This window comes from Mus caroli, unplaced genomic scaffold, assembly GCF_978045245.1.
Source record: "Mus caroli unplaced genomic scaffold, Mus_caroli_1 scaffold_7, whole genome shotgun sequence".
In the NCBI taxonomy this organism is placed as follows: domain Eukaryota; kingdom Metazoa; phylum Chordata; class Mammalia; order Rodentia; family Muridae; genus Mus; species Mus caroli.
Window position 1 is genome coordinate 100,709,817 of NW_028227262.1, and position 20,810 is coordinate 100,730,626.

The window sequence follows — 20,810 nt, forward strand, 5'->3', positions numbered from 1 at the left end:
GTTTCCATGCCTGTCCACCGGTCTCAGTCGGGGACTTGGTTCCTTTTCTCCCCATTTTCTACTTTGAGAGCCCTCTCTCTGCCCTCTTAGATTGGTTCTTAATCCTTAGTCTCCGCAGTGAGACTTGGATCGCGTCCTCCGGTCTGGGTGGATCCTGGTGGAGAGTTTTTTGACCGATTCTCCCAATCTCTGCTGGCCAGACAGTCTCCCGCGGGACCGCGGCGCTACCACATACTCGGCTGCCACTGGCGATTTTAAAGACAGCCATACACACATTGCTCTCCTCCCCAAACACGCCCCCTCCTCTCCCTGCTCCCCCCAACTCTTCACTACTACCACCACCACCCCGTTCCGCGCTCCACCTTTCTCCAGCTCCTCCCTCCTAGGCTGTGAGCACCCTCCCTTCTAGCCCGAGTGCCCTTCCTCCCTAGCCTCTTCTTCTCCTTCCTCTCCCCTCTGCCCTTCCTCGGTCCTAAGCTCCCACTTTCCATCTCCACACTCCGGGCATCTTGCCCTCAGACCGTCACCTGCACCCAAGCCCATTAGTGCACCCTCCCGCGGCGGGTCTCTCGAAGACCCTCCGCTTTAGCCTGTGCCCCGGAGCAGTGTTCCCGCTTCCCGGGTTCCTCCCCCCGATCACCCGCAACGCTGCCCCGCACCCTCTCCCTCCGCGTCTTTCCTTCCCCTCCCCGCGAAGTTTCAGGGCTGTCAGTCCCGGAGTCTTTCGGGCAGCCCGCACCCAAGCTGCAGGCAGCCGGCGCCATTGTGCAAACGGCCGCCCGGGACCGGAGGCCCGAGCGCCTGGGTCCCCGAAGCGGGCCGCGGCTCGTAGCCGCAGGAGCCCGCCAGGTAAGGACACCCGAGACTCCGGGGCAGGCGTCTCCGCCCGCCACCCAAACGGAGCTTTACAAGCCCTGCCGACCCACGGCAGGTGACAACCCCGAGGGAAGGGGCGCGCAGACGCGAGTGTGGGGGAGGGGTGCGGGGTCAGACCAGGAGGGAAGGGAGTCAGGAGGGAGGGTCCTGGCGCAGAGGGGGAGACTAGGAAACTGGAGGGGAGGGCAAGGACTCGGGGAGGCCCGGTGGGAGCAGGTGGGAAGAGGGCGGGAGGGGCCTGCGGGGAGGATCCCAAGGAGCCGGAGTAGGGTTCCTCGGGATAGAGGAAGGGTCCAGTGCGAAAGGGCAGGAAACGGGCTCAGGGATGGGGCTGGTCGGGAGCGAAGGACGCTGACAGGTGAGCCTAGAGCAGGGCAGGGGGCCGGGACCCGGAGTGACTCCGGAGCTCTAACAGGGGCGGGGATTGGGGGGAGTCTAGTCAGAAGGAAAACTCCGGAGAGGGCGTGAAGTCAGTGGGGAGCAGAAATGGGCAAGGGGGCTGCTGAGAGGGAGGTGTGTTGGGAAGAAAGGGGTATGGGGAGGGGCAGAGCGAGGGAGTAGGTCCAGAGACTGCGGGGTTAGCTTGGATTCCACCTCCCCCACCCCCCGAGATGGGGGGCGTGAGACCTGGAAGCTAGGGAGCGAACTAGGAGGGGGAGGGGAAGAACAAGGCTGGGGACCGGGAGGGGAGAGAAGCGGAGCCCAAGCTTGCAGGGTAGGCAGAGGGGGAAGGGAGGCGGGGGCCGCTGAGGGGGGAAGGAGAGCAGCGGGAGGGAGGGAAGCAGAGGGGAGGCTGGTGTGGGGGAGGGGGAGGGAACTGAGGAGAGGAAAGAAGGAAAAAAAACCCGAGTGGGGGAGGAGAGGGGAGGGGCAAGCGGATGGGGGAGAGCAGCTGAGAAGGGGAGGGCGGGAGTTGGGGGGGGGGAGGAAGGAAAAGAGGAGGGGGAAGGAAGGGAGGGAGTGTGCAGCCCGGGGAGGGGGTGGCGTGCGGAGAACTAGGCGGGCGGGCACAGGAGGAAGGGGGAGGGGAGCGCTGCCCAAGACTGCTGGTAGAGGAGGGTCGGGAGAGGCCGTAGCTGCTGAGGGCCGACTCGAAGGGGGCCCCTGGGGGTTGACCCGACGGGTGCGCGTAAGGGAGGAGCCAAAGGGGCGGGGCAGGAGGAGGAGCCCCAAAAGGCTGCCAGATTTGGTGGGGAGAGAGGGCGGAAGGCAGCGAGAGGGGAGGGGCAGAGGGAAGGCTGCCAGGGAAGGGGGAGGGGAGCCTGCTAAAGGAGGGGCAGAGAACCGGTTGGAAGTGGAGCTGAGAAGTGCAAAATTCGGGGAGTGCCCTGGCCTGGTGTGGGGGTTGTCCTCGCACGGTTAGTCCTATGGGGGTTGTGAGTCTTTGAGGTAGGGGTTTAGGGAGAGGAAGGCAGAGTCATTTACTACCTCTGCAATAGCCCTTGTTCACCTCCCCCCACCCCTGTATCCCTAAAGTGTTACTGGTCCTCCAGGGCTGGCTCTCATTTCACTAGCTACTGCCCTAGGGGCTGAAGGGTCCACGTGTAGCTTCCCTCTCCCCATCTTGGTCCAGAGAATTAAGTGGTCCCTGTACTTACCCTGGCAAAGACACAGTGGGTGGTGAGTGACTGCTGATGGTTTGGGGATGGTTTTGAAGACTTGACAGGTGGGGACCAGGGCTGATATCCATTGCCAAGCAGAGTTTGCAGGAGGCTCCATGTGATTGGGTATTCATCTTCAGAGGCCTCTGTTCCCTCACCTGTGCCTAGGGCTTCACTTTGGAGTTCTTGGGGATAGCTGAGACCTAGGTGGAGGCCATCAGGAAGAATCTGAACAGGGCTGTCTTTTTAGGGTCTGTGGCCTGATCACCTAGGAGAGCCACTCCTGGTGGCCATGAGAGAGACCCTGGAGGCCCTGAACTCCTTGGGTGAGTGGGGGACAAAGGAACCAGGAGGGTGGGCGTTCCTAGGCATCCGAAGTGTAGCAGTGTCTTCCCTCAGGGGTATACAACCCTGAGCCCCAGACCATGGCAGCCTGGAGAAGCAGACATCTTTTTAGGTCACCATTATGTATCTCAGTGACCAGACCAGGATGATAATACTAGATTGTATGTGTGCATGGGATTCACAGAGAACTGGAAGCTAAAAGCAAGCAAGCAAACAAACAAAAAACTCATTGCACTTACATATTTATTTATTGTGTTTATTATGTCTGCCTCATGTGTGGAGGTGAGAGAACAGTTTTTTTTTTTTTTTTTTTTTTGAGTTATCTGCTACCATGTGGGTTTTGAACCAAATGCAGATCATTAGGCACAGAGCAAGTACCTTTACCCACTGAGCCACCTCCCACCCCACCCCCCAGCACTGGAATTCTTCTTCCTCTTCTTTTTTTTTCCTATTTCAAACTATCCAATTTCTTTTCTTTTTTCTCCCCTCGATTAAAAGGGCTGAGCTTAATACCTGGCCAGACTGCTGGGGAGCTTGGGCAGTCCTTTATCCATACAGACAAGAGGTACCTTTCTTCCCAGACCGGCTGGGAAAATGCTCCATGTCTGGTACCAGTTCAATACTAGAAGCTTCACTTGAACTTCTGCCTATAACAGGATTCACTCTGAAGCTTCACTCTGCCTATAACAGGATTCTCAGTGGGACAGCCAGAGATGGCTCCCCAGAGTGAGCCCAGGGATGGGTTCAGTAATGCCCAGGAGAAGATGTCATCCAGAGGAGCGAGCACACTGCACTCCTGCTCAGGTAAGTGGGTACCATGGAGCGTGGCTCTGGAGAGAATATTCCTTCTTCCACAAGCCATCTGTTAAGCGCGTACTCTGCTGGAAGCTACTCCGGACGGTTGGAAAACCTTAGGCACTAAATAGACCTAGGCCCTTCCCTGTGAGGAGCCTAATCTTACAATGGGCAGCAGTCGGCCAACAAGAAATGTAAGCATGCTACAAATTGCAAGCCACCTTAGAAGACAGAAAGTGCTATAGGGGTGATAACAGCACAGTGAGAGGGACCAAGCGGCTGCAGGTAGGCCGAGGCAGGAATGCCTAAGGTGAGATCTAGCCTGGCTCCTTCCCATTCTCTTTCCTCACATGTTTTGCCTTGGAGTTTATAAAACACGTAGTCCAGAAATTCCTTACAATTATGGCTCCTGTCCACCCTTAGCGCCTGCTCTGGCTACCGGGAATCTGCCTTTGCTGGTATGATGTAGGACAGAGATCTTTGGGAAGTTCAGGCTTGCCTCCTAGAACCAATGGGGTTTGCTTTTCATATGTGATGTTTTTGGAGTCCTTGGGGCATCCTCTTCTCTTTTAGGGCATGAGACTCCTAGCCAGAAAGAAGGCATCCACACAGAACAAGCTGAAGCTCCTTGTATAGGCAGCCAGGCCAGTACCCCGCAGAAGGCCGAACCTGCAGGCTCTGTCCCAGGTGAGTCTTCCTGATGCTCTGAGGATCAGGCGAAAGGAACAGGGTCCAAACTAACTCCGCGGCTTCTCTCTGAGGAGATAGCTGTGTCTCAGGCCCTCTCCCTTTTCCTCTGTAGTACATCAGCGCTCACAAGGAGTTTCACATCTGTAGACAGTGGAATGGGAGAAGCAGGTATCAGAAGTGCATCTCCCTTCTGGAAGTCCCAACTCCCCTCATCATCCCCTCTCCCCCATTCATGTATGCTGTTGTTCTCTTGGATTATAATTGCCACAAAGATACAGGGTGTTCATCAGTATGTTTACTGCCGCTACCCTGCATGCCCCTTTCCCCAAATCTTGCTGATCTTCATGATACCAAGGGCCCCCAATCTGTAGCACACACGTGTGTGCAAACATACACACAGACACACACACACTTCTTCCATTCATCACCACTTGCTTGAATAGCATCACTGACTCAAGAAAGGTTTACTGAGTGCATACTGCACAAAGGTGTTGAGTACGGCAGGGAAAGACAGGGCACCTAGCTGCACAGCCCTTGCTCTGCACTAACCTGCTGAATGTTCTGGGGCGGGATGCTGTCTTCCCTCCAGGGGTCTTTTGTTCACCTGTCTTCAGGGTGACAGTAACATCATGGCTAGTGTGAAGCTTTGTGATGCTACATGCACACTGCCTAATCCCTAGTTGGCCTCAAACAAATGGCCGGAGAGCTGATTTTAGAATTCAAGATGTCTGCCATCCAGAAGTTAAACCAGAGCTGGGCTGCTGTTACTATGAGGCAGGGCAAATAATTAAACCAACAATACATAGCCACAGGTTCATGGAAGCTAATATTAACGGTAATTGCTATAGGGGTTTATGGTAAAGGATCTTTATGTGCTAGGCATGTCAGAATGTTGCTTGGTGTGCTGCAATGTGAGAGGAACATGGATTTCAGCTGCTGTAAGTGGGGTGGAGGAGGGGACGACATTCTTGGCTGAGAAAGGACTTCCAGGCAGGAAGCAGGAAAGGTGATCTGTGACAGGTTGGGGAGCAGCATAGTGAAGGACAAAGCTTCACACCTGCACGAAAAGGGGGGCCCCCTCGTGAAACCAGAAGCTGTTGCTGATTCTTGAGTAGAGGAGTGGCATGCAGAGGAGGGAAGTGACGTGACGTGACGTCACGTCAGAGGCCGAGCAGACAGTGATATGGGAACCAGTGTGTTAGAAAATGGGAGTGAATGTAATCTGTGTAATATGATCAAGGCTCAGGCTATGACAGGCTTTCAGGGCCAGGCAGCACTCAGATCTGTGGCTCAAATGTTCCCAGACAAGATTCACTGGGGGGTGGGGGTGGGAGTGGGTGGAGTGGGGGAGGGGGAGGAGGGCTGTAAAGGAGGAGAACAGATTCCTCTGCATGCATGGATGCATTTTGTGAGGATTCCCTCGGAACTTGAATCTGCCCTTGGGCTGAGGCTCCCCGTGAGGCCTCACCCTGCCTTTCTCAGTGGCTGAACACTCACCAAGTCTCCCTGCCCCCAGCCTGTAAACCCCAGTCTTGTCTTCTCTCCCTTAACTCTTCCTTTGATCCTGACAACTCCAGCTTCTTCTTTGCCAGGGAGGTAGTGGTGGTGGGGGTCTCTGTATAACCTTGGCTGTCCTGGAACTTGTTCTGTAGACAAGGCTGGCCCAGAACTCAGAGATCCACCTGCTTCTGCCTCCCAAGTGCAGTTTCTTTCTTTCTTTCTTCCTTCCTTCCTTCCTTCCTTCCTTCCTTCCTTCCTTCCTTCCTTCCTCTCTCTCTCTCTCTCTCTCTCTCTCTCTCTCTCAATCTCTTTCTTTCTTTCTTTCTTTCTTTCTTTCTTTCTTTCTTTCTTTCTTTCTTTCGAGACAAGGTTTCATTGTGTAGCCTTGGCTGTCCTGGAACTCACTCTGTAGACCAGGATGGCCTCGAACTCAGAAATCCACCTGACTGCCTCTGCCTCCCAAATGCTGGGATTAAAGGCGTGCGCCACCACCGCCCTGCTTGCTTCTTTCTTAATGGGACTTCCCAGTCCTGTAGAGCAGGTGGAAGGGAGCTGAATAGTGGTTCCAAAGAGATGGAGCAGTAGAGGGAGCATTTGAGAAGGCAGGACAGAGCACAGGGGTGCTCTGGCATTTAGGGAGGAAGCAGAGGGAGAGGCACCAAGGTTTCAAGGCCATCCAGCCTCCTATGGTTAAAGTTGGCTGGGAATAGGTCTTCGAAGGCCAGGCATTTGTTGACACTATAGCCAGTTTGAAGGACACTCACCCAAGAAGGGCCAAGATGATAGCAGGCATCTTCCACAGGGAAGGAAGCTCAGAAGTATGCATCAGCCCTGTTCTGGAGGGAGCAGGGGGAAGGGTGACTACTAAGGAGTCAAGGGAGGGTTCCTGGGGGAGGGGGAGGAGCTGGCCAGCCTGGGAGAAAAGCCCCCAGGGAGGCCAAGTTGGCCAGCAGCTTTGGCTGCATAGGGAACAGAAAGAATGAAAGGACTTTGGGGTTTACTGATTCCCAGGAAGCTTTGAGTGGAGGAGTGAGTCTACTGGCAAATGTACCCATGGATGGGCTTTCACACAATTCCTTTTTTTCCCCCTTGTGACTGCTCAGGGGAGGAATGGATGATTCGGAAGGTGAAGGTAGAGGATGAGGATCAGGAGGCAGAGGAGGAGGTGGAATGGCCCCAGCATCTCTCCTTCCTTCCCAGTCCTTTTCCCACTCCTGACTTGGGTCAGTTGGCTGTTGCGTACAAACTGGAGCCAGGGACTCCGGGAGCACTAGGTGGAATCGCGCTGTCGGGGTGGGCCCCGATCCCTGAGAAGCCTTATGGCTGCGAGGAATGCGAGCGGCGTTTCCGGGATCAGCTAACTCTGCGGCTGCACCAGAGGTTGCACCGGGGTGAGGGTCCTTGTGCCTGCCCGGACTGTGGCCGCAGCTTCACGCAGCGTGCTCATATGCTCCTGCACCAACGCAGCCATCGCGGAGAGCGTCCCTTCCCATGCTCAGAGTGCGACAAGCGCTTCAGCAAGAAGGCCCACCTGACCCGCCACCTGCGCACGCACACTGGCGAGCGTCCCTACCCGTGCGCTGAGTGCGGCAAACGCTTCAGCCAGAAGATTCACCTAGGCTCGCATCAGAAGACCCACACCGGAGAGCGGCCCTTTCCCTGCACCGAATGCGAGAAGCGTTTCCGCAAGAAGACGCACCTGATCCGCCACCAGCGTATCCACACCGGCGAGAGGCCCTACCAGTGCACCCAGTGCACGCGCAGCTTCACACACAAGCAACACCTGGTGCGGCACCAGAGGGTTCACGATGCTGCTAGCCGCACCCGGTCCTCTCCAGACATTCCTGTTGCTCCCCACTCCCCCACCGCGTCTCTTGCACCGTCCCCTCCTGGGCCCAAGCCTTTCGCTTGTTCCCACTGCGGGCAGAGCTTCGGCTGGAAAAAGAACCTCGCTACGCACCAGAGTCTGCATCTCACCGAGGGTCGTCCTTTTGGGTGCGATGAATGTGCACTCGGCACCAACGTGGACCCCGCCGCCGAGCCCTCGGCCTGCACTCCCCATGCGCCTGACTGTGGACCGGGTTCGGGGCCCGCGGCACCCCCGCGCATCACCTCCAGCGAGCGCTCCTTCTTCTGCCCCGACTGCGGGCGAGGCTTTGCCCACGGGCAGCACCTGGCCCGTCACCGGCGGGTGCACACGGGCGAAAGGCCATTTGCCTGTGCTCAGTGTGGCCGCCGCTTCGGCTCACGACCCAATCTAGTCGCCCACTCCCGGGCCCATAGCGGCGCCAGACCTTTTGCCTGTGCGCAGTGTGGCCGTCGCTTCAGTCGCAAATCTCATCTGGGCCGCCACCAGGCAGTGCACACTGGCAGTCGCCCCCACGCCTGCGCCGTCTGCGCCCGCTGCTTCAGCTCTAAAACCAATCTGGTCCGCCATCAGGCAATCCATACAGGTTCCCGCCCCTTTTCCTGCCCTCAGTGCGCCAAGAGCTTCAGCCGCAAGACCCATCTGGTGCGGCACCAACGCATCCATGGGGACGCGGCCCTCCCTGCCCCAGCCTCGAACCTCTCTGCTCCAGCCTGGTCCAATCCCTCCGAGGGGGTACCACCTCCAATCTTTTTCTAAGCGAAGTTCTGACCCTCATCCTGCCTTTCCCGACAGATTTGGGAGACTCATGTCTGGAGACTTAGTGGGTTTTCAACATTCACACCTAGGTTGCTGCCAAAGCACCAGGACACTTGGGTCATTTCTTTAATTGTCCTTTCTTTAATGTTAGTTGAGACGTCCGGAAAAACTTAGCTCTTGTCAGTTGTGACAACACACAGAGACTATCCTTGCAGATACCACACCGAGAAACAGACATTTATGGGGATCAGCCAGGTCAAGGGGAGATTGGCTGAGCGAGAGACCTCTAAATAGAGGATAAGAATAGTTATTTATGTACTTGAAGTTCATTAAAGTTCAAAGCTGAGGTTCTGGAGCTGTTAACTGAGCCACTGAAGGAAAAACCTGACTCTTTATTCGCTGCCACTTCCATCCACAGGAAAAAAGACCTTTTCTGTCAGTCTAGGGACGTAAACTTAGCTAGGAGGTTCTTCCCAACCGAAGTGCAAGATGCACACGGGCCAAACAACTACCATGGTCCCGCAAGTGCTCGTGTGCATGTGCGTGTGTGTGACAGAAATTTGGCTCGGAAGGAGTAGGTGAGGACCAGAGGGGACAGGCTGCTCTTGGGCGCTTTCTGGGGACCAGCACTGTTACTCTAGGTGCTGCTGCGGCTCCATACCACCTGTTTCCAGCCCTTCAAGAGGCTTCCCAGAAGCGTCCTTACCTGTACCTGCCTAGGAGGTACAGAAGGAGGCAGCGCGTGAACAGGCCATAAAGGTGGTTTGTGTATCACTTTCCCACCAGTTGTCTCCTTTTGAGGACTGCTTGCTGCAGGCACTGCAACTGTACACCCCGCTGTGACTGAAGCACAGGGGCTGGGCTGCCTGACAGTGAAGGAGCAGTTGGGGCATGGGGTGTGAGTTTAGAGAGAACTATTTTGGGTTCAACCTCACAGAGGACTTGGAGGGAATCCTTTACTCTCCTGGAACTTCAATTTCTCATTAAAACGAGAGCTGGTGTTGATGAAAGCTGAGAGTACTTAACAACAAAAATACCCAAGGCAATGGTCTCCTGGGTGCTAAGCACTGGGAAGGGTCAGGAGCCATCACAGCTTAAGTAGGTTTCCTGGTTTGTGTTACTGTTGCTGGGATAAAATACTGACCTTGACTTTCCAAGGGTGGCTTTCACGTCTACATTGACGCCCCCGGAGTGATAGTCAGCGTTTTCTTTGCTGTTCATTGTTGAACCAATAAAGTCTGTGAACCTTTAAAAAAATACTGACCTTGAGCAGGAGAGAGTTATGTGTTTTATACTTTGAAGTCAGAGTCCATTATTCATGGAAGTCAGGGTAAGAACTGAAGCAGAGACCTATTGGCTTGTTTTCATCACTTGTTCAGTTTGTTTCCTTAAAATACCACCTGCCTAGGGGTGGCACTGCCTACAGAGGCTGCCCCTCCCACATCAACCACTAATTAAAAAAATGCCCGCACAGGCCAGTCTAATGGATTGTGTCAATTGAGGTTCCTTCTTGCCAGATGACTGTAGCTTTGTCAAGTTGGCAACAAAACAGAACCAACACATAGCCAACATATAGTGGTCTCCTTGAGGGCAGGGTAGGGGCCAACAGGCCAAGCATAGTCAAGGGAGGCTGACAGGCTGCCACTTCTGAAGCCATGCCTGAAGAAACGGCAGGGGAAATGTGGGTGGGAGGTTGAATGGAAGTAGGAGGCCCAAGTTGGATCCAATCCAAGATCCAGAGAGCTGCAGTCCCCAACCCAAGCAAGGGAAGAGAAGAGAAGCTGGAACTGGCTTGAGAACCAGAAAGGCTGTGGGCACTCCAGTGTACAGTAGTTCCTACTGTGTCTAAGAGAGTGGGGTCAGCAGGGTGAAAACGTGTTTATATTCCAACACTTTAGGAGGACTGGCTGGAGACTTGTGCATCAGTCACCCATCAGTCACGTGGTGGGGCTCTTGGACTATGGATGTGTCAGAGAAGATGGAGAAGTGTTGAATTCAAAAAACACTAGTCAGATGGTACAGGACTTGCTACGAAGCATGGTAGAACCACTGGGGCCTGACATCTGCTTAGCTGGCTAACAGCAGCCTTCCCCTGAGAAGCGTCCACAGGTTGGGGGAGCACATTTGTGCTGGGAGAGCAGTCCTTTTGTAGCTTCTGAGGTTGACTTGTAGAAAGTACAGAGCTCAGGATAAGTCGAGCTGAAGACGGGTGGTCTGAGAACTATCTGCATTCTGGAAACTATTAGGTATTAGGTGCCTACCTTTCAGAGTAAGTATGGAGTGAAAAAGGGAAGCCTTGGACCAGGCGCTGGTGTGGAACACAAGCAATGAGGGAAGGATCCTGAGAGAAAGCTGCAAAGACTAGTCCCCAGAGAATAGAGAAGAAGACCCTGAGAGGAGGTGACAGGGATCCCTGGATAACACTTTCAGGAAGGAAGAAGCAGCTGAAGGCTGGGGGGGAGGGATGCGGGGGAGGGGCTGGGGGGGAGGGAGGAGAGTACATGAACCCAGGGTCTCATGCCAAGGCGATGGTACACAGCATCTGAGTGGTTGGGTGAGTTCCAGTTGCAAAGGTGAACCACAAAAGCAAAGTCCATGAGCAGGAATGAGCAGGAGTGAGACCTGGACATTGGTGAGGGACAGTGGGAAGCCCCTTTCACTGTAAGGCCAAGGGCATGAATGTGTGTAAGGTTTTTTTTCCTGGCTAAGATTGAGTGGGTGACTGTTGACAACTGTGGGCAGGGCTGTAAAACAGCACTCCTACCGCTGCTCCCTGCCTGCTGCCCGCTATTGAAATCCCCGCCACTCTGCTGCCCCAAAACACAGCTCAGCTTCCCTCTGAAGTTGCCCACCTGGCCTCTAGGGCACTGAGCTTGAAGGACCCGCTGAAAGGCTATTGCATGGACTGTTTGGCTCACACACATGACATTCACCCACTGCTTCCCTTCTCCAAACATTCTGGGATTCTTGTGTAAGAACAGCGTTTTGATCCTTCAGCATTATTTGATGAGCGCTACCACGTGCCTGGGATTTCACATTCTCTTGAAGATTCACCACCTGTCAAATCCTTGTCCTTTGAGCTTGTTTGCAAATAGTTGAACGTCATTTAGTGTCAAGCCTAGCGGTCAAAACAAATGACAAGTGCTCAGAACCAAGTGAGCAAGACTGACCAGCCGGTGTGGGGCTGTCAGCTCAGCCCCTCTGTGGGCTGAGGCGGGAGAATCAGAAGGGCAAAGCTAACCTGGGCTACAGAGTGAGTTCAAGCCTAGCTTAGAGAACCTAGTGACAGGTTGAGGTCAGGTGGGGGGTGGAGGGTACCTGGCAAGATGACTCAGCATGCCTGCTCTGAGCCTGTATTCCATCCCAGAGACCCACTGACTGCTCCAGGTTGTCCCCTGACCTCCACACATACATTGTGGTATGCGTATGCACAAACTGAATAAATAAAAATAATTTTGAAAGGGAAAGTTCTGGGTTTGTAACTTGGTGGCAAGCACTTGTCCGAAATATGCAAGGCCATGTGGTCGATTCCTATGCCTCCTCTGCCCAGGATCTGAGTGAAAGGCAGGGGCTTTGAAGACTGCTGCAAGGAGGAGCTCTAGATTCAGCCAGAGGTGTTCTTATTAAAATTAATACACACTTCTGTTTCTCCAGGTGGGACCCAAGTTGTGAGCTATCCCCAGTACTGGTATGCAAAACAAAACAAAACAAAACAAAGCAAAAAAACCAAAAAACCTCTAAGAACTAAAATGTAAATTATATGTATTTATTTATCTATGAATGTTTCATTGATGATGAGATGTTTCACGAATTAGCCAAAATGTATTTAGTTTTCCCCCAAATCCTGTTCCACAGAAAGATTATCTGTAGTAAACAGTTTTGAAGCAGACAGTCTGTAGTCCCAGTATGTAATACAGACATGTATAGCTCATGCTGCCTGCCTGTGAGGAACTTACAGTCTGACTGGAGATGAAACGTGAATGCCCACAGACAGAGGAGGAAGGCTCTGCTTGTTCCTGCTGTTGCCCCTTCATCTGAAGGAGTCGGAGTCAGGGGAGGATCTGGTCTGTTTTCAACAAAACACGCAGCCCTTGCATTGCTTACCCATGACAGCTGTTCAGATACCGGGAACGCTGCTTCTCACCCCCTTCTTCTCTCATTTTCTTCTACACGCTGCCTTGCTTGGGGAACAATCAGTGATCAAGAGACTATTTGGCAAGGGCAAGCAAAGTGAGTGGACATTAGCAGCAGCTAATCCAGGCTCTAGTGAAATCTGCCAATCACGTGACCCATGACACAGGAATCTTGCTTGTGGCGGAGTCTCTGGTGTCTTCTTCCTCTGTCTGCAGGGGTGGACACTGAGAGCTGCTGGTCAGAGGGACCTGCCAAACATGCTGCAAATCTCAAGTCAGAGAGAGTCTAGGTGTGTCTCTGACCGGCTCAGACAAGCAAGTAGAGACTCTGGCATTTTAATCCTTTGAGCTTGCAAATCCACCCAGCCCTGTGCAAACATTGTAGGAAACAGCACAAGCCCTTGATCTCATGAATTTGATTCTTCAGATGTAAGGCAAGCTTTGTCCTGTGGATGGCACTTAATGCTGAGTGTTCTGGGAGATGGTAAAGAATTAAGAGTCATGGTCCCAGACTCACAAACTTGAACCTGAGCCAAAAGAGAAAGCTGGGGCCTCACAACATGCCCATTACGGCTGGGCAGGCACAGGTATTGCAACCTATTCATGACCAAAGGGCAGAGAAAGGGTGTAGGCTGGAGAAGTCAGGGATGTTTCTGGAGAGGAGTGTGCCCTGGCTCAAGAAGAGGGCTAGGATCAGCCAAAAAGCCATTGTAAGGGGGAGCAGGGGCCACAGGAAACCAGTTTTATGTAACTCTAAGGCAGTGGTAAGACCTGCTTATCCCTCTCAGGGTAGGTTCAGAGAAATCCCACCTCTTCTGAAATTATTGATATTCCAGCTGATGGATATTGCCTTAGTTAGGGTTTTATTGCTGTGATGAAACACCACGATCACAGCAAGGAGGAAAGGGTTTATTTGGCTTATGCTTCCATATCACTGTTTATCATCAAAGGAATTCAGGACAGGAACTCAAACAGGGCAGGAACCTGGAGGCAGGGGTTAATGCAGAGGCCATGGGAGGGAGCTACTGACTGGCTTGTTCTCCATGGCTTGCTCAGCCTGCTTTCTTGTAGAACCCAGGATGACCTGTGAAGGCATGGTACCCACAATGGGCTGGGCCCTCCCTTATTGATCACTAATTAAGAAAATGTCTTACAGCTGGATCTTATAGAGGGATTTTCTTAATTGGGGCTTCCTCTCTCTGTTGACTCTAGCTTGTGTCAAGTTGACATAAAACTAGATAGTATAGTTAGAAGTTACTAACCATTCATCGTTATATAAATGTCATACCATACTCTACATACATGTGGTCACTGGTGTCAGTTGAGAAAACAGTGACTCCATAGTCTCTCTCCATCTGGCAACTTCCCACAACCAACGTTCTATTTTCTCTATGACTTTGACCATTAAGACTCTCCCATAAGCTGAATCATTTAATATTTGTCTGGCTTATTTCTGTTAGTAAAAAATCTTCAAGGGTCATATATATGGTAGCACATACCAGAATTTCCTTTATAAATTCCTTTTTTAAAAAAGTTAAATGCATTGTATGTGTACCACTGTGGGACAAGTGGACCGTGCCACCAGACAGAAGACCTGGTAAGGTTGAAGCAGGTTCAAAACTCTGGGAAGTCTCATAATTGAAAATGGCAGGCATTAGAACCAGCTCCCGACCAGGGTCTATCTGTCCTAACACATAATGATACACCCCATTGAGAGGACTATGACAACCAGTCATGGTCATGTAGCATAAAAACCTAGAGTTCTCCATGCTAATGAGGTATCTAGATAGGCTTCAAGTGTTTAGCCAATGAGCTTCCCTCCTGGGCATCTCTTCTTGCAAAAGGTATTTAATCCCTGGTTCACCCTGAGTAAGATGAATGCTTAACATCCTCCATAAATAAAGTAGTTTGGACAAGCAAGGACCCTCTTCTTCATCAAGGATCCCCAAGGGAAGGAGGAGGGTCTGCCTCATAAAGAGCCACCACCTAAATCCCCTGGAGAAGGCCTCTCTGCTAGCTCCTTCCTACTTTCTCAACACTCACTTGAAGCCAGTCCTGATTTCCTGTCTGGTGCATAGGGGAAGCACAGACCCTCAGACCCCTGTTCCCAACTCCTCTCGGTCCCCAGAGGTATCTGGGTACACAGGAGGCTGGGAACCACCCTTCTCAACTCCTCTCAGTCCCCAGGCGTCTGAGTACACAGGAGATTGAGAACTACAGCATCTGTCCCAGCCCCTGCTGTTTCTCACCTGGAAAAACACAGGTTGGAAGCCCCTATCTTGGATTGTGCTCTGCCTTACCTGAGGAACACACTGGTGGCACTGTGGCATCCCAGTGGTGAGACAGACACGAATACCACAGTACTTGAGGAAGTCTGTTCTCTCCTTCCACCATGTGGGTATTGAGTATCACACAGCAAATACCTTAACCTACTGGGCCATCTTACAGGGACAACATTATTTTATTTTATTTTATTTTATTTTATTTTAATTTTAGTCTTTTAATATGAGTTTGAACACCCTTTTCTTCCTTTTAAAGGCTGAATAATATTCCACTGTGTGTCTACAGTTTTGTTTCTCTATTCACCTCATTGGTACAGGTTGTTGCTACCCAGTGGCTCTTGTGAATGATGCTGTACCCCGTGGTAGAGAGCATTTTCACATTCCTGGGCTCTGTAAACTTGGAATCATAGATGGACCCAGCAGCTGAATATGTAAGAGGTGACTGGGGAAAAGAATAAAAAGGGATGGATTCTGCCTGGATGGTCGGGAGGCATCTCTGAGAAGATGAATCAAGTTGACAGGAATATCATCAGTGTTGTGGTCTGGGCCTCCAGCCATCCGGGCAGCATGGTTCTACACACCCAGAGTATTCACCGTCTGTCTCCCGGGAAAGAAAAGAAGAGGAGAGCATCCTCCCCCATGCCCAAGATTATGAAAACTCTCATAGCAAGGAATGCACTGCATTTGGGTCTCAGTGGCAAATGTTCCAGGAGCCACTGACAGTTTCAAGGACATGCTACTGCAGTCTATGATGAACTGTGGAAGACACAATTTAAAACATCCAGCAATGAATAAGCTGGATAAAGCCCAGTTTTCATGGAAAGAATATTGTAGGACATGCTGAATAAAGGCACTTCGGTTAGGAAACAAGTGTCCCAGCAGATGACCCAAAGGGAGACCATCTGTGTGACAGGCAGGACTTAGAGAATGCATGAGGGTGGGAGAAGACCCCCAGGATGCTTTGCATCAGACAGGTGATACCATTCAGGCCCTGCCTCATACATAGCCTGGTATCTGAGAGCAACTTGGGAACTTTCCAGTCTTTTAATGTTGCCTTCTTCTGCCCCTACCATCCATACCCACATTCACACACAAAGTGGGGGATAGTCTGTGCCCAGAACCCTTCACCAAAGGTGCCATTCTCCTTTCTGTAGTCTTGTTACTAGAGTACCAGGGTCTAGGAGGCACCAAATGACAAAGCAGCTCCTGTCTTGTTGGATTGGAGGTTGTAAGACTGAGGCCGAGGTGCTGGCAGGACCTCAAGCCCTCTGCTTGGAGTGAAGGATGGAGATGCTGGTCTCTGCCTCTATCCTAGCTGCCCCTTCACTGGTGGATGCTTCTCCATCTCTCCTTCTGACCTCATACGACTTCCCAAGCCATCATTCTGTGGGCATCTGTGTCTTCTCATCTTAAGAACACAGATCCTATTGGATTAGTCCCAATCTAATGACTTCATCTTAATTTGATTACCTTTACAAAGGCACAAATACATGACTAGATACATGACCACAGAGTTGTAGGAAAGCCTGAAATGAAAGCTCCAGGTGCCTGGAGCCTGGGAGTTGGCTCTGGAGGTCATATCACTCAAAACATCTGCTACAGGGCAGAAGGACATTTTTGCCTGTACAAGTGATTTTGCTTGCTTTATTTTTGAGTCTCACTATGTAGCCCTGGCTTGCCCAGAGCTCACTATGTAAACTAGGCTGCCTTCCATCTCAGAAAGATCCACCTGCCTCAGCCTTCATCTAGGAGAGACTTCATTTCAGCCCTAAGGCCATGTATCTGGAAATTGTGCCTTTACAAAGGCAATCAAACTAATTCGTTCCACCAATTTCTGGGTGGAATGAAAGGTGCGTGCCACCATACCTAGCCTTTGCTTGCAATTTTATGAACCCCAGGGGCCTCAGACAGACTCTTCCTCTGTTCTCTAGGGGAACTCACTTATGTTTACGTACTTATTGACCCTTGAGATTTAGCTGTCAACGAAGCAGGGTTGGAGACCATTACACTCTTCTATGGATGAACAGTATCTTGTGCTTTCTGGAGCAGCCATTGTGGGAGGGGCTGGAGGAGTGTCTCTAGGGAAGAGCTGTGGAACCCTCCCTGGGGAGAGGTGGGAGTGCATGACAAGAGCCAGAGGGGTGGAACAGTGGCCAGATGTGGGAGGTGGAGGTCCCACGAAGCTGAAGATTTGAGCTGCTGGATCTGTACAGGCTGCATAGGAGACAGGGGGAGCAGATTAAGCCAACCACCCAACTGAAGACAGAGCCTTTAGGCTTGGGATTAGGTCAGCCTCGGGGCAGGGGATCTTCCTGGTCAACTACAGGACACTGGTTTATGTAACAGGTTTATGTAATACTGTTATGTAATGTCATTAGAGGCATTGCAAATTGTATTCTACTTGAGGCTCTGCAGAAGCCAGACCAGGGATCCCTTCCAACCCTGCAAGACAGGCCCTGGGGGTCTGAGCCCTCTTTCTCTACCAGGATTTCTGTCCAGGACTCCCTTCCCATGGTCTTCAGGGTCTTCCCACAGGATATGGATTTTAGACAGATGAGGCCAACTCCATCCTGAGGATCCCTGGGATCTTTCCTCTGCAGAACAACCCACAGGCCCACTCAGATGCCTCCCCTGCCCCAACCCTCACATTTGTACTCCCAATGCTGTCACCCTGGGAATGTTCTAGAACATGGGTCTCTAAACTTTTGTGGACCACTATATATTTTTAAATGTTTATTAATTATGTATTAATTAATCACAATTAATGCATAATAATTGTACATACTGTTGGTGTTGGAGTGGGTGGTTCACTGCTCTGCATTCAGTTCCACGGGGCTCAGCTTCCTCACGTGAAAGAAAACATGCAGCAGTGCCCTTCTGTTTCCATTCCTTTCACTCAACGCCTTCCAGTAGCAAATGGCAATACTTCACTTCTCCTTGAGGCTGAATAATATTCCCTGTGTACATAGACTACATGTTCCTTACCCATGATTCAGTCAGTGGGCACCTAGGCTTTTTTTTTTTTTTAAATATGGTGCCATGATAAACATGGATGCTTCTTTCAAAATAACGTGTTGAAGTAAGATTGTGTATAAATTCAGAGCCCATTATCCACTCTTAATCATATCCATGTGCCCTCATGGGTTCTCAGGGCTGTTGAAAGAATCTCTGTTCTCATGCTACGTACAAGACAATTTGGGCTTAGAGAAGGTGAGATGATTCCACAGGGCCGCAGGTGGGAGGAAGGGCATGGTGAGTCCACAGTGTGGTAGCACAGGTACTGTTTACAGGTTTCTGGCTCCCAATGTGACTTGTGCCTACCACAACAGAGCCCAAAAGGAATTCTGGAACAGGTGGGTGTGCACAAGTTTCTGCCTGATACCATTGAGACTGCTCAGTGACAAGAGAAGAGGGCTAGGTCTCCATGGCCTCTCGCTTGTTCTCTGCTTCTTCTCTACCAGGACACATGGTATAAGAGGACAGGGGTTATGAAAGGAGAAAGAAATATCTTATTGAATCATTCATTTTTCACCTGGAAAGGGACCTTGGTGTGTCTGGATGCTGTTGGAATGCTAACCTTTTATGTTCTAAGAGGCTCTGATGAAGTTCTGTCTCTGTCCTGGCAGGAGACCACATGAAGTTCCACTGTTCTCTGATGAGGAAACATCAGATGTCTCCTGATGCCTGCTCTTCAGTTTCTGTCTAGCTGAGACACAACAAATGATTGCCCTCTTCGTTTTGAATTGCTATAAAAGCATGCCTGGGTCTGAGTAATTTTTAATAAATGCAAATGTATTTGGCTCATGGTTCTGTAGACTGAAAGTCCTTTAGCCCAGTTAAATTTATATAAAATGTTGATTGTCACAGCAGCTCAACTAGTGAAGACAAAAAAGCAAATGTTGATTCAATAAATCCGTGGGAAGGCTTGTTTGGCAAAGCAGGATGGAATGAGAGGTTTATGAGGTGGTTCCCATGGGAGAACAAGAAGCAAGCAAGCCCAGAAGGAAAGAAAAGGCATCTGAGCGATACAGTGACTCCCTGAAAAGTAAGTCGGGGATCAGAGGACAGAGTCATGTAGGTGGGGTCTCACACCTCTATGCACAAAGTCTCAGCAGGGAGTTCTGAGGCAAAGATGGCTTGTCAGATGAGTCTAACGAAGGGGCACCAAGCCTAGTCCTCTCTTATGCTCAGATAGGGCTGGTACTCCTTAGGAAGAGCATGGCCTGTGCTGATGAATCCTGAATGAAGACCAGTGACTGCAGACAACTAGCCACGGCTTTCTTGAACAGAGCAGTTCAGGGTTTAGATGAGAAATTCAAGGGTGACATCTCCAGTTCCCACAGGAATGTAGACCTCTGACTCAGCCTTGGGAATACCAAGAATCTGTGGTTATTTCATTTAATCCCAAGATACCCTCCATCTCTCTTCCCACTTTATTCTTGGGTCAGTTCTCACTGAAGACCAGCTTCTCCATGTGATAAAAAATATGGTCAATAACAGCTCTCAGGATTTGCTGTTTATGAGGTGTTATGACTTTTGCTAACCAAGAGAGTAATGTACATACTCCATGATTTAAAGTTCCTGACCTTGAAGAAGGTATCTCAGCTGTTCTCTGTCTCTGACTCTCTGATTCTGTCTTTCTGTCTGTCTGTCTGTCTCTCTGCCTGTCTCTCTGCCTGTCTCTCTGTCTCTCTGTCTCTGTCTCTGTCTCTGTCTCTCTCTCTCTCGTTTCTTTTTGAGATAGGGTCTCTTTGTCTGTAGCCCTGACTGTTCTGGAACTCACTCTGTAGACCAGGGTGGCCTGGAATTCACAAAGATCCACCTACTTCTGCCTCCCGAGTACTGTGATTAAAGGTGTGTGCCACCCGCACCTGGCCCAGGGACCTCCTTTTGGACCACTCAGCAGATACCACACAGGAACACGATGCTATTGGCCTTGCTGGTGAAGCAGGAAGAATAAAGAGCTTCTTTTTCCTGAAGAAGAGTGCCACAGGGCAAGTAATAATTCCATGTCTAGTTCAGGCATGGTGGTACATGCCTCTAATCCCAGCACTTTGGAGGCAGAGGCAGGTAAATCTTTTTCAGTTTGAGACCAGCCTGGTCTATATAGTGAGTTCCAGGTCAGCCAGGGACACTCAGTGATACCTTGTCTCACAAACAAAAATTACATATCTATTCTAAATAGTCAACACATCTTGTCTCTACTTCCTTACTTCCATTTGTCACTAACCCACTTACAGTCTAACCTCCTGCTTTCATTCTTCTATTGAAGCAACCTCTGAAATAACAATCTATGGTTTAATGATTAGTAAATCTGACTGTCCCCAGGCTAAGCAGCTCCAATTGCCTTCTCTGAAAAATAAGGATAAGACAACACTTTACTGGGTTGGTGCTGGAATGAAATAAAAAAATACGAAATGATGAGATAATGTAACAGAGGGCATAGAACATTCTGGATGTATTTCTTAGCTAAATTTAATATTAAAAAATCAGACAATAAAATCACTAAATCGTATTTCACCAAACCGATCAAGAGCTAGTTCCATATCTTCAATGCAAGTCCTTATTAAACACCCCTATTGAGGCTAGCACACAGTAGGCCTTGATCAATAGGACTGGTGAGATGGCTCAGTGAGCAAGGTGCTTTCTGTGGAGGCATGCAGACCAGAGTTCAGATCCGCAACACTCGTGTAAAAGCTAGGTTGTGGCAGTGTGCATTTGTGACCCCAGTGCTGGGGTGAGTCGGAGGTACACACAGCCTAGCAGCTTGCTGGCTAGCCAGACTATCCAAAATGGTGAGCTCCAGATTTAGTGAGAGATCATGCCTCAAAAAATAAAGTAGAAAGCAGTAGAAACAGGTATCTTGTTGTTGGCCTCTGACCTTCCTCATGTGCACACACAGGCAAGCACACCCTTGCACACACATACACAAGGCACACACTCCTCTCCAGTGTGAGCATGT

At 50.9% G+C, this 20,810-nt stretch overlaps 1 protein-coding gene and 1 long non-coding RNA gene across 7 annotated transcripts; one reads left to right on the forward strand and one right to left on the reverse strand.

Annotated features, from left to right (window-relative positions):
• The first annotated feature begins 211 nt into the window (after window positions 1-211).
• Znf467 (zinc finger protein 467) lies at window positions 212-18,654 on the forward strand. Of its 6 annotated transcripts, none has more exons than XM_021164632.3 (5): window positions 212-849; window positions 2,728-2,803; window positions 3,513-3,626; window positions 4,191-4,304; window positions 18,475-18,654. In XM_021164632.3, exons 2-5 carry the CDS (start codon window positions 2,770-2,772, stop codon window positions 18,552-18,554), a joined length of 342 nt encoding a protein of 113 aa, XP_021020291.1. In that variant the 5' UTR covers window positions 212-849; window positions 2,728-2,769; the 3' UTR covers window positions 18,555-18,654. The 6 variants fall into 6 exon arrangements, with proteins under 6 accessions (XP_021020291.1, XP_021020288.1, XP_021020292.1 ...); XM_021164629.3 differs by lacking the exon at window positions 18,475-18,654 and adding an exon at window positions 6,911-9,690; XM_021164633.3 differs by lacking the exon at window positions 18,475-18,654 and adding an exon at window positions 7,008-7,370.
• On the reverse strand, window positions 3,052-12,729 carry LOC115031323 (uncharacterized). Its single transcript, XR_003836945.1, has 2 exons — window positions 12,538-12,729; window positions 3,052-4,448 (listed from the first exon to the last, which is right to left on the reverse strand). It is a non-coding gene; the product is annotated as an uncharacterized LOC115031323 (long non-coding RNA).
• Window positions 18,655-20,810: the final 2,156 nt, after the last annotated feature.